Below are 12,458 nucleotides of genomic sequence, written 5' to 3'. Positions count from 1 at the left end.
CAGTTCTCTTCGATCGTCAGCAAAGCGATCGTACGACGGCACAAAATAATGCCAAATCGAACCGATGCACCGATGGCCAATGATCGCGAGTGACGCGCAGGACGAGCCGAGAACGAACCGCGCTCCGCAAGCATAGCCGGAAGCCGGGATGCTGGCGTTCTTTCGGTTCGTTTGGATCCTAAAAATAAAACCCACACCTCGCACCAGCAACCGCTCAGCAACCGGAGCACGCGGGACCGCGAAAATAGCTCCCACCGAGACAACAAACACAAAACCGGGTGGTACCGTGCACGATGGGTGCTTCAGTGGTCATCCGGACGGGCTAGAACACCTTCACCGATGTTTCGAACCGGTGCCTTTGTCCCACTGTGCACACACCACTGGTCTCTTCGGGTGCGGGTTTCAATCGCGCAATCTATAAATGCACCCACCGGGAACCAACGGACCGCCATTATTTCGCTCATCCTCCACGCGACGCGGCCGGTTGTCCCGGTGACCGCAATCCGATTCCCAGTCGTTCGAACACCGCGATGGCCGAAACGTACCAGGTGCTGGAGTGTGCCGAACTTGGCCGCTACGGTGTGACCAGCCGGGATCTAAAAGCGGGCGAGTGGCTTTTCGACGAGCGCCCGTTTGCGGTCGGTCCCAAACTGGACAGTCCACCGCTTTGTCTGGAGTGTTGTTGTCCGGTGGATGGTGCTGAAGGTGGCCCCCGGTGTCCGCGGTGTGGTTGGCCGCTGTGTGAGGAATGCGCCGAGTCCGAGCGGTTACCGTATCACGGACCTGAGTGCGAAGTGTTCGCGGCTAGCCGGGTGCGGTTCCGGTGCGTGGACGATTCGACGGCTGGTTGCGTGCAGCTCGATTGCGTAACACCGTTGCGGGTGTTGCTCGCGAAGGAGGCTGATGAGGCGCGATGGAATCGAGAGATCGAACCCATGGAATATCATGATGGCGAGCGGCGTGAAAGCGCCAACTGGAAGGTGGATGAGCACAACATCGTCGCGTTTCTGCGCGGTCCTTGCGGGTTGGCTGAGCGGTTCTCAGTGGAGCTGGTGCAGCGTGCCATTGGGTTGTTGGATGTGAATGCGTTCGAAGGTCGTACCAGCAATGGGTACAGCTTGCGAGGGCTTTATCCACGACTTGCCGTTATGGCACACAGCTGCGTACCGAACGTGGTGCATCTGATTCATCCGAGCGATGGTTTCAGGTGAGGCTGATGACACTCTCTCTCTCTCTCTCTCACTCTGTTTGGAAACGTTATCCTTCTCTTGGTGTTTCGCACAATCGGTGTTCCTGCAACCTGTGAGCGGTTTTACCGCAAACAGCAAACGCCCGACGGTGGGAGAGGTCGCTGTTAAAAATAGATTTTCCACCGTTTTCGGGAGAAAAACCACTACCGGCGCGTGACGGCTTTTCCCGCCATCCAACGAGCGCAGCGCAGTCTGCCCGTCATCAACCGATCGGTGATCGACGACGTGGTTGCAACCGATCAACACAACAACCAGCTGCCGTGGGATGTGTTGAGTTTCATCGGGGGGGGGGGGGGCGAGTTTTTCCCACCCCATTTGGGAGGTGTATCGATCGCACCTTCGCTTGGGTGCACTAAATTGGGAGCTTTCGTCGACTACGCCCGTGAGGAGAGAGTTCGTGATTTGTTGGAATTTCGAAGAGATCAACGGGGGTTGGCGTACAATGTTGACTTCGACATTGTTGGCTCGTTCTTTAGGATCGTTAGGGCACGTTGCACGTTGTCTAGGGTTTTTGCATGCTCTCACTCAGTCCACAAGTAGCTTAAGACACTCGTAAAATGCACACTTTGTCGAAGATTCCAGCACACTTTTGATGCTAGCGGGACTTCTTTTCCACCAGGCTGGAAGCACGGGTCGCTGTAGACGTCCCGGAAGGCGAGAAGCTCTACACGACGTATACGTACACGCTAACCGGTACGATCGCCCGACAATCGATCCTGAAGGTGAGCAAATTCTTCACCTGCCACTGCAACCGTTGCCTCGATCCGACCGAGCTGGGAACTCACTTCAGCACGCTGCTATGCAGTAAGTGTAGCGGAGGCTTCATCACCTCATCGAATCCTCTTGGTAAGCGGTGTGCTGTCTGCAACCTGCATGAAGTCCTTCCTCTCGCAGTCGTCCTTTGCTTAAAAATACAAAACCCATCCGGTTCGGTCTGTTACAGATGAGAACGCAGAGTGGAAGTGCGCCCAGTGCGAGTTCAAAACGTCCGGGGCCGCCGTTCAGAAGGCCGTCCTGACGATGCATAACGAGATCGATGAGCTCGCGTGTCTCGAGTATGACGGTGGCCGGCTCGAGGCGTACGAGCGGGTGTACAAGAAGTACCGTAGTGTGTTGCACCCGATGCACTTTATCAACACCTCCATCCGGCACAGCTTGATCGAGCTGTACGGGCGTATTCCCGGGTACGAGATGGCCGAACTGCCGGATATGCTGCTGGAGCGTAAGGTCGCGCTATGTCGGGACATCCTGCGCGTGTTGGATGTGTTCGAACCCGGGAAGTCCCGCGCACGGGCTATGGTGTTGTATGAACTGCACGCACCGCTCATTATGCTCGCCCAGTCAGCGTTCACAAGGGGCGAGGACAATCGGGATGGGAAATCGCTTAAAGAACAGCTCACGGACGCGGCTCAGATACTGGACGAGTGTGGTTCGATTCTCGAGTGGGAAGATCCAGCCACACCCGAGGGTATCCTGGCGAATGTTGCGAAGCAATCCTTGGTGCAATTGCGCCAGAGCATCGACACCCTCGATTGAGGTGCGTTGGTGTTCTCTCGCTTGGGTTTCTTCCATCGAGTTGTGATGTGTACCTCTTCAGTGCCACTTGCCTCACGGATGGCTGGAAGGCGCGTGCATGCGTTTTTCCGGGTCCGAGGCAGTACGCGAGTGCTGCAGTTTAGTGTCTAGGTGTTTTTAGTTATAATCATGTGTCGTGGGTGCTGCCGCGTGCGCGAGCGGCTAGTGTGTTTCTCCGTTCCAGCCGTATTTGTCTAATGTTGTTTTAACAAATGTACAACAATAAAGTCCGCACGAATGTATCAACGAGTCGCAGGCAGTTAAAAGTAATCTTGAAGAAGTCTACATTTCTGACGGAAAATGACGGAAGTTTTATTTTACTCAAGCAATCGAATAGAGGCAAATAAGAGTACACGTTCCTTGAGATCTTGTACCAAAAAGTAACTCTCTTACTTATCAGTTTATCACAGCTTCTGACACATCTTTAACTGCTCCGTACGGCTTAGCATTAGAAATACTTCTCTGCTATAATAACCACTCCAATTTCTTTCATTCAATAATTTCCTCCAATACATATTAGTTAAACAATTTCCTGTTTTATTCACTGAACGTTCTGCGTCACTTTCTAAACGAAAAAAAATACATCACGATTAAAATAACGAACCGCTCGCAAACTTCCATCTGACAATAGTCACAACGAAAAGCCACCGTTCGTCCGCTCAACGGTTGATTCGAGTTTGAAAATAAACTCATTCCACTGAACCGGACTGCTTCTCGTCTTTAAGCAGGCACCACATCTGGGAAGGGAAGCTTGGAACCCACGGGATTGAAGTACACCGGGAATACTGTACATCCTTCGGTCACATTTCGAAACGCGACCACGATGGCACGCTCCATCCGAGCTGACCTTACTGACTAGATCAGCCCATCATCAAGCTGAATTCACTGGACAGCACATTGCAAGGCATGAAGGTGATGATGAGGCAAGGGGGGCAGTACTAACGCGGTTGCGTTTTAGCTGAAGAAGTAAACCGATTCGAGCACTTTGCGCAGGTCGAAGTCTCCTTTGTCGGGGCACTGGTGTAGTATACGATTCAGCTTGCGCTTAGTGAGATCGATTACCGAACCGTCGTTGCTGATTTCACTGTAACGAGGAAGGAATTGAAAGGTATATTAGCATGAAGTCGCATAAAAGCGCAGAAAAGGTGTATTGACATACTTCTCATCGTAGCTGTACTTTTGCACCAAAAACTTTGACAAATCCTCCAGTATCGGTTCGGAATGCAGCGCCACAAACTGCTCGCGGCAAATCTGCAAGGGGAAATGCAAATGAAACAAACCGGCGGTCAATTTCGGTGATGTAAAAAATCCAAAGATGCTTTCCCTCGTACCTTGTTCATAGTAGGGACGGTGCAGGCATGGGTCCAGTAGCAATCGTGCACCGAGATGAAGGTCAATCCGGCTCGCTCACAGTACAGTGAAGTCAGCATCATGTGGCTGGAGTCGAGCGAGTGGACAAAGTTAGGTGGGAACGCGTTCTTTTGCTTCATAATGTTGGGCTTCTCGAACGAGTCCATTGCAAAGTGCTCGGGGAGCTGAGCGGTTTTACCGAGGGGAGTGGGACGATCGGATCGGTTGTACGGTTGCACCACCGGCAACCCCAGCGGTGTGACCCATTCCACGTTTTGCGCACACACGGCCGATATCAACCGGGCGCAGTCCGTGAACCAGTCCTGGATCTCCTTAGCAGAGGTGAACATTTCGCTGAGCGCGTCGAACGTTTTCACCGTGAGGTAGCTCGACGCCGGCCACACCCAGTCCTTCGGAAACTCGTCGATGTACTCGAGCTGACGGGCGATTTGCTTCCGGGCGCCATATCGCGTTACACCGTACACAGTCGTCATCACAGTTTGCTTAATGACCTTGCGCCGGATGAATCCATCCAGCACGGCCGCTACTTTGATGTTGTTCCTAGCATCTCGCGCTCGGTTTTCTTCCACAAGGGCCGCAACCGCGCTGTATACGTCCTGCGGAACTTCTGCCGGTGAAAGGTTAACGCTGATTGCACCGGGTGTGTCACGGCCCAGCGCGGCATAGTGCTGCAATCCGTTACACGACCCATCCTGATGGATTGGAAATCCACTTTCAAATTCTGTGAACGAGAAAACAATGTTAGCAAAGTCTGTTCTTTTTTATCACGATCTGCTGCTTGCTTTAACTTACTCTCCGGGTCGGGACACCGTTGCACCTTGGCAATCTCCATGCAGCAGGCCAGCGTTTGCCATGGTTCGTCGGAACTGCTCCACCACATTCGCCCCGTCAACGGATGGTCCGCTGAATCTAGAATGTCGTCCATAATTTCATCCGCGTATCGCACTCGCTCTTCGACAGATTCTCGTTTCTTCAGCCCCGTCAGATTGATGCAGTGCAGCTTTAGCCATCGGAACCCGTCCGCTCCGAGCGGTTTCTTCTGATGAAACACGAGCAAACAGCGTGCGAGATCATGGCCGAGGTGGTTCAGGTGCGGCGGGATTGGGTACACACGCCCACGGAAGTCAATGTTTTGCGGCAACCAAAACACCTTATCCCGATAGTGGTTGGCCAACGAAAGTCGGTACAGCGCGTCGCACCACAGGCTATACATATCGCCCTGCTTTCGGCGGTGGTAGAGCCGCTTCCTGAGCAGATTGTACTTCTCGAATCCGCTCATCTCGCTTCTCGGAGCCGGCTCCAGCACAGGCGGCAGTGAAGACGGTGGTTCCGGCACGTCCAGCTTCGCGTTGCCACCGTTGTTGAACACCTCCACAATCACATCGAGTATCTGCCCATTTACGACCCACGGTATACTGGCCAGTTGGTTCAACGCGTCCAACGTCGGGTACATGTCTTGTGGGTCGGCCTCGTCAATTCGTTCCGTCTGCTGATGCGCCTGATGTGGCAACCGGATCAAGTCCGACTGCGCTAGAATGTATCCACCGTTTCGGGGCGAGCTCCAGGGTTGTGGTGGGCACAGCATAGGCACGAGATTAACGTCGAATTTGAGCGTATCCGGTTGTGATTTGCGAAACAGCTTCATCAGCACCGGGTGTGGTTTGATTTGTTCCTTAGCCATCTTTGCCTCGTACCGGAAGAGCGTGTAGAACGCTGGCACGAGCTTTACCTTTCGGTTTGTTTTGCTCATCACGTTCACGTTGATCTTCAAATCGCACTTCATGATGTTGTACAGGAATTTCCCCACGCCGGTCACGGCTGCCTTGGGCCATGCGACACTCTGCACGTCCATACTTGGACCCGTGCTGTGGGATTCGTGTACAAGCCGCTGCCAGAGCTGCCGCGGATTGTCGCTAGATTGACCATCCGCCAGAACCGACGTGTAGCGATCGTAGATGTCGTTCGTTTTCGCCAGCACACCGTTCAGGCGCTTCTGCTCCACATGGTAACGAGATTCGACCTTCCGGCCGAGCTCCCGGTGCAGATGCGATATTACGAAACTGAACGTATCCGATCCTTCGAGCAGCATCTGCACCTCGTCCAGCAGAATCTCTGTATACTGTTGCACCGTAAGAGCTTTCAGGTAGGGGAAAAGGTTGATCGTACGAGAAGCTTTGGTTTCGGTGATCGTTTTAAGCGTATTAAAGTCACGGTGGAAGGCTATCGTGATTTGCTTGGCCCACACCTTTCTCAGATCCTCAACTACCTTACGCTGCAACGAGAAAAGACAATTACGATAAATGAATGTACGTTTGAAATGTGTCTTTCGGCGTACTTACATATTGCTTTACTTGCTCCGTTGGCGGTGGGAACTTTTCGATGCTCTTTACTTCCAAATATCCACTTAGCTCAAGCTCCACTTGCTTCTGAACCATGTCTTTCAGTTCCTCCTTGTTGAAGCCCGCTTTGGGAATCAAAATCTCCGACCCAGGACACGATTCCTCGGCGGAAATTTCTGCACCAATCGGCACAACATGCTCGTTGAGTGCGTTCAACAAATGATTATTATACGTCAGAACGGGAGCCTTATACTCAGGCGTGTATCCTGGCACGAGTCGCTGGCACAGCGCCAGCACCACATCCCGCTGATCGTGCGTGAATATGCTTTGGTTCAGAACATCATTCATCGCGTACCCTGCCGAACTGGCCTCGTTGAGGTATTCCCGCGCCTGATTCAGCACCTCCTCGGACGGTTCCAGTCGCCCGAGACATTCGAGTATGCCAGCGTACGTTTGTGCCGTTGGAGTGATGCGATCTTCACGCAGCACATGCAAAATATCTCGCACGCGCGCTAAATTTCCCTTCCCGGCATACGCATGGATCAACAGGTTGTAAGTTCCTACGTTGAATTCGCGACGTTTACGCTTATGGCGATAGTTAAGTGTTGTAGCATAAGCGCGATTGACCATCGCGGTCGAGATGCACATGTGCAGGTAGGCGTTCAACGTCATTTGGAAGCTGCGCTGCCGGGCGAGGGACTCGATCTCGGATGTTTTGTAGTACTTTGAGGAAAACTTTTTTCCCTTATCCGTACCGTCGTGCGGAGGGTGCTTTTTGGTACTGCGCTTTGCCTTTGTGAAGCTCCCCGCACCATTCACGGTAGCTGTTAGGTCCGGTTCTTCGAACGCAAGATCGGTTTCTTCAGGAAGTGCCGCTTCTGATTCCAGTAGTGCGACTTCTTCTTCCAATATAGGATCCAGTCCAACATGCTGCACCGGAAAGCCGCGTAGCATTCGTTTTTGGTTTATTTCCTTAAGCATTTGCACGTTTTCGATAATCTCCGACAATATGTCGGGCGATATGTCCGCCTCCTTCATGTCTCGGCCGATGTATATGACGGGCGTTTCCTCGGTATTCCAATGCGACATATCTTTGGGTAGATGTGCTGCAGTATTTTTGTTCTCGAGAGATGGTACATCAGCATTTCCAATGCTCGCACCGCTTGAGCAAGCTTCGATTGCAATCTGATCGTGAATGAAGTTGGTGAGCTTTTTGGACTTAAGCTTCTGTACCGTCGCAGTCGTTTCTTTGGTTTCGCCATCTTTCACTGAAACATGATCGATCATTAGTCTCATAGAACGACGTGTAACTTAAGAAAGTTAGAACTGCACAACAGTGTGCATACACCATATCTCAGTCATAAAGTACCTGCAAGAAGTTCGGTAAATTTGCTAGCATTAGAACGCTTCCGTTTGTTTTTCTTTGCGCCTAAAGCCGATAAAATCTCAGCCGAAGGTGTGGTCGAGTGAACCCGTTTAATGTAAATCGTTTCATTGCCTGTGGATGAGATAACGAAAAAAGCCGGTTGCTGAGACGACGCATCAATCACGCATTGTTTACATTTTATCCTCGTACACACAGTGCAAGAGTGAGAGAAAGGGCACGCATAGCTGTCAAACAGAAGTCAGTACACCGGAAAGCGTAGAATTGTAAATACGCAATATCGCGAAAGCACATGGTTCGTACAGTGACGTAATATTTAGTGAGTTGCTGGAGAAATCACGCATTCTGTGCAAAGATGGAACATCTTCTTCGTCGCTTCTACATCTGGTAAGTACGTGAACGATACTTACCGCGCGGTACGAGCAGATCACTTGTCAACCCTCGATTACATAAATGCGAAACTGTTCTAAAGGGGGCGAACACCACACCGTCTGTGGAGTCTAAGCGAACGATACCGCTTTTATGGGCGAGAACTTTGTGCTTGCTTTGTGATAACCTTTGCAAACTCAACATACGGAACATTTTCACTCTTCCGTATCACTCCGTTTTTCTGAATTATCGCAGACCATCGGCACCTAGCACGCCACCGAGTGTGAGCACATTTCGTGAGTGTCTTCTTCTGGTCTTGTTTGCGATGAAGGACGGCAGATATCTATGCTGGCAGTTCAGTCAGCAAAAAACGGGGCATAACACTTATTTCAGGACTTTGAATGTATCCACGACCGGTGAAAGGTTATTAAACATCTAGTTAAAGAAATTATGAAATACGTCTGGAAATTCGAGACCATGCAAAACAATTGCGCACACATTGACATTTCTTAAGACATAGCAACTGTCAAGAGTAGTATAACAGTTCATTTTCAAATCCGTTGTTCGTCGATTCTGTTCAACCGTTGAATTATAATATTTTTCATTTAATTTTGAAAGCATGAAAGGTGTTTTATGCCTATGAAATATTTGTTCAAACTTATAGAAAACATATTTATTTCATATTTTTGTACCACAGTTTTGCGGACAACAATATTGCTAAGAGTGTTGTTGAGCTTAGTTTGACAACCCTGATGGTCATGCATTTAAAGCGTGATCTGTGATAATTTATAATTTTTCTATTTTTTAAGATGATTTAATATGACTGTTTTCTTCAACGGAAATTGTAGTATTTGTTCATGATACTGCCGATAGTCTGGAGTGTTCTTGTTAATTATTTAAACGTTTGCTTCAATGTTTAAAACTGTTATACAAAATTGGGTTCCTCTCGTATTCGAATGAAATTATTCAATATAAGGCCGGCCACCTAAAGTTTTCACTAATTTTTGTACAATTTTAATATTAGCATCTTAGTGGATCACAGTTATGATTTTATGCTACTACGTTTAGTGTGAATACTGGACGATAGCTATACACAATAGTGTTCGTACTGGAAACGGGATAAAAAATGAAGTTGTTTTTGTTTTAAATTAAAGTACATCATAATTTCATTGTTTATGCTAACGTAAACAAGGGCATAGAAAGCCATTGAAACTGAATCCGCTGCAATTGCATCGCATTGGCACATAAAACCACCAAAATGGGGAAAAATTCTCGTTAAAAAGCCACAAAAACATAATTACACGATGCTAACCGACTCCACCCGTCGATCAGTTCTTCAGAATCGATTAAAGCAATAGAAGTTTGGCTGCTGCATCTCGAGGGCGAGAATTGCAGTGCACGCATCTCCCTCGCCGCTGCAATCGGTCTTTCCGTGTCCTCCGGCCTTTCGCTGCTTCGGGAAAGCATGCATAAAAAGGCGTCCATATGTTTTCCACTTCCCGGCGGCGCACCAAGCTGCACCCGTGTGGCACGAACATAAAATTTTGTAACCCAGGGGGGGCAACGTAAACAAAACTCGATCGCCTATGCGGGCCTCGGTGGCGTTCACAAACGAAAGTCTAAGGCCCTTACCCATTCCTTGTTCTGACTGAGGGATTCTTCTCGTAAGCGGTTAGATCCAAACACCAGAAGGATACTCCAGATGAGCCAGATGGGTGTTATTCTACGAGAGTTTACCACACCAAACCACAAACAAATACTACATTTCTTCAAATATATGTGCTGGTAGGATTTGTTTCATTACTTCAGATAAGGTGTATTTTAAAGAGAAATTAGCTCACATATTAATTGTGGTAAAGGCTTACGTGGTTGAAATTAAATTACCAATTAGCTTACCACGCTAAAACCAAACGTAACAATCCGCATTATGTTAAATTTTAATTAATTGCCCAAACTACATGATCGTGATTGTTCCTTGGTTTGTTCGGCACTGTTGTTGGCCTAGGCTCTTGGGCCAGAGGATGCACGGGATCGGTGCTTGTAGCAGCTCGTCCCAACCGCCGACCCTTCGACGCACATGTCGAACAGAGATCAAACAACTGTAAACGGACACTCATCGCAGCAAACGCACATGTGCGAGCCGCATGCAAACGCATACATATTTTCAACCGTAACCAGCAGTTTTAACCCTCCGCAGGGAGAGACAGAGAGCAACGGAAAAATGACGATCGAAGACAGAGAGAGAGAGAGAGAGAGAGAGGATGTGTTCTCGTGGGAGATCATCGAGAACAAAGCGATCGTGGTAGAATTGCCCGCGGGATCGAGGTCCCGGTCTGATCCTGTCCATTAGTCGGCGTGTGTCGTTGGGAGCGTTTGCACATGCCAGATCTCTAGTCTCTGTTCTTGTTGGGTGTTGTGATAGTGTTTCGACTAAGCCTAGAAAGCCGGTGTACCAGTGCCAGTGCAACAAGGATCAGTCCTTCCAAACGTTAGTGGAGATCGAGCCTACCAAAGCACATACTCTTGAGTAAGGACCTTTAACTTTCGTATACTTTTCCCATTCTCAGCATGGAGATACAATTCTTGGGATGGGAAATCGAGTGCCTTCGAGGGGGCAAATGTACAAAGGAAATTTGATCCGGGTGCATTTTGAGGTCCCACTGGCATAGTTCTTCTCGTCGTTGTGCGTGCGTGGGAAAGCCATGTTTAAACCTTTCGCCAGGCCCATCCAATCACTGGGTAATTGGTTCTAATGAATTTGAAAAAAGCTAAAAATTTTCCTAGAATTCGCTCTCGAACGCTGCGGCTGATCGCGCCGTAGAATGTTTACAAATCAGACATCAAATATCACCCTCATTGGATGGGGAACATTTATTTATGGGTTCGAGTGGCTTCTTCGCTTCAGTTTTCTCCACCTCGAGCCGCGGATTTGTAGATCCCGTCGGGTGAAATAAACCGTAAATCGATTATCAGGTTAAAACGACGCCGCCCCGCGTAGTTAGGATTGCTTAGGGGAGTAAAGGGGAAGAAGGGGGGAGCCAGTGGAATCCAGATTGCCGGTAAGGTCAGGAAGATGAACCTCTCCAACGAGTGGTCGCTCGGTTTTGCTGCTGATTTATGTACTTCACACACAAACCTCATTCAGTGGCGTACTTCCATCGTCTCCGAATAGAAACGCAAATGCGGTTGTCACAGACGAGTTTAGAGGTACTTTAGAACAAAACGGTAAAGGAATACCCTGGCTGCTAGCATCAATCGAAAAAGGACGTCAATTCCGAAGTCGCCTAGTGTCCAGGAAACGATGAGCCACAGCGCTCGATTACGAATGTTTAACAATTGAAAATCGATTTATCATCGTTTGCAAATCGAACGAACGAAAGCGCGATTTGTTTAACTGTCTGGCAGGGTGGACAAAACAGGAAAAACGCTCATGCAAAAAAAAAAAATAGGAATACATTCGCGCGTGAGGGAAATAACAACAAGGAAAGATCACGAATCTGCCGGTTGTTGATCGGCGCAGCTAATCAACAATAACTCATAAATGTAAGAATGCATAAACACAGAGAGAGCAACTTGCTTTAGTACATGGTTCTCGTAAAATAGAATAAGCTAAGCTCTGTTTACGGTACGAAGCATAAGCAAACTGCAGTGACACAAACAGCTAGGAGCATGGTGATAAAAGGCCGCAACAATTTGCCATTAACGTTAATTAATGTATCCTCCAATCAGTGACGCGATCTCGTGCATTTTAAGAGCCCGTCAAGGCACGAAAGTACGATCACTATTTCGAATGTACTTTCAAACACCCGCGCCAGATGGCGGACACGACGATATAGGTTTATTCTGAAGTGCCCGCAGAACCACGCTCTCTTTGCTTGAAGAGTTAAACTTCCCACCACACCATGGTTTCATGGAGCCTGAGCCCTTCAAGAGCAGCTTCTTGCAGGGTGGATTTTATCGAATAAAATCCCTCACACCCAACGCGCAGTGCATTAAGCGCACTTCGGGAGCGCCTGTACGATGTACGCGGACTAACATGCTTATCCAAAGCGCTCCGGGCGTGTATGCAATGTTTTAAATGGAAGTGACGGTTAAAATTTTTCCTCTTCGGTTTTTTTCGTTCCAGTTTTCCAGCAGTGTTTGCTGCACTGCCGTCGCCGCCGCCACACG

The 12,458-nt window shown here is 49.1% G+C and overlaps 2 protein-coding genes across 2 annotated transcripts; one reads left to right on the top strand and one right to left on the bottom strand.

Moving 5' to 3' along the window:
* The first annotated feature begins 530 nt into the window (after positions 1-530).
* Positions 531-3,097, top strand: LOC128725166 (SET domain-containing protein SmydA-8). Its single transcript, XM_053818889.1, has 3 exons — positions 531-1,207; positions 1,870-2,096; positions 2,194-3,097. The coding sequence occupies exons 1-3, from the start codon at positions 531-533 to the stop codon at positions 2,784-2,786; spliced, it is 1,497 nt and encodes a 498-aa protein (XP_053674864.1). The 3' UTR covers positions 2,787-3,097.
* Positions 3,098-3,386: 289 nt separating this feature from the next.
* On the bottom strand, positions 3,387-8,501 carry LOC128725454 (DNA-directed RNA polymerase, mitochondrial). Its single transcript, XM_053819198.1, has 7 exons — positions 8,330-8,501; positions 7,905-8,033; positions 6,536-7,803; positions 4,989-6,468; positions 4,157-4,917; positions 3,985-4,076; positions 3,387-3,909 (listed from the first exon to the last, which is right to left on the bottom strand). The coding sequence occupies exons 1-7, from the start codon at positions 8,499-8,501 to the stop codon at positions 3,780-3,782; spliced, it is 4,032 nt and encodes a 1,343-aa protein (XP_053675173.1). The 3' UTR covers positions 3,387-3,779.
* Between the last annotated feature and the right edge of the window lie 3,957 nt (positions 8,502-12,458).

Source organism: Anopheles nili, chromosome 3 (genome assembly GCF_943737925.1).
Source record: "Anopheles nili chromosome 3, idAnoNiliSN_F5_01, whole genome shotgun sequence".
NCBI classification, from domain to species: domain Eukaryota; kingdom Metazoa; phylum Arthropoda; class Insecta; order Diptera; family Culicidae; genus Anopheles; species Anopheles nili.
The sequence above is the reverse complement of the archived record's forward strand: the minus strand, read 5'-3'. Positions and strand labels throughout refer to the sequence as shown.

Bases quoted from the DNA above. Each gene is read 5' to 3' on its own strand.
- LOC128725166 (XM_053818889.1), top strand. From the start codon at position 531: ATGGCCGAAACGTACCAGGTGCTGGAGTGTGCCGAACTTGGCCGCTAC. The intron at 1,208-1,869 runs GTGAGGCTGATG...CTTTTCCACCAG, and splicing joins CATCCGAGCGATGGTTTCAG to GCTGGAAGCACGGGTCGCTG. The intron at 2,097-2,193 runs GTAAGCGGTGTG...GGTCTGTTACAG, and splicing joins CACCTCATCGAATCCTCTTG to ATGAGAACGCAGAGTGGAAG.
- LOC128725454 (XM_053819198.1), bottom strand. From the start codon at position 8,501: ATGTTCCGTATGTTGAGTTTGCAAAGGTTATCACAAAGCAAGCACAAA. The intron at 4,918-4,988 runs GTAAGTTAAAGC...TCTCGTTCACAG, and splicing joins ACGGTGTCCCGACCCGGAGA to AATTTGAAAGTGGATTTCCA. The intron at 3,910-3,984 runs GTATGTCAATAC...TCCTCGTTACAG, and splicing joins AAGTACAGCTACGATGAGAA to TGAAATCAGCAACGACGGTT.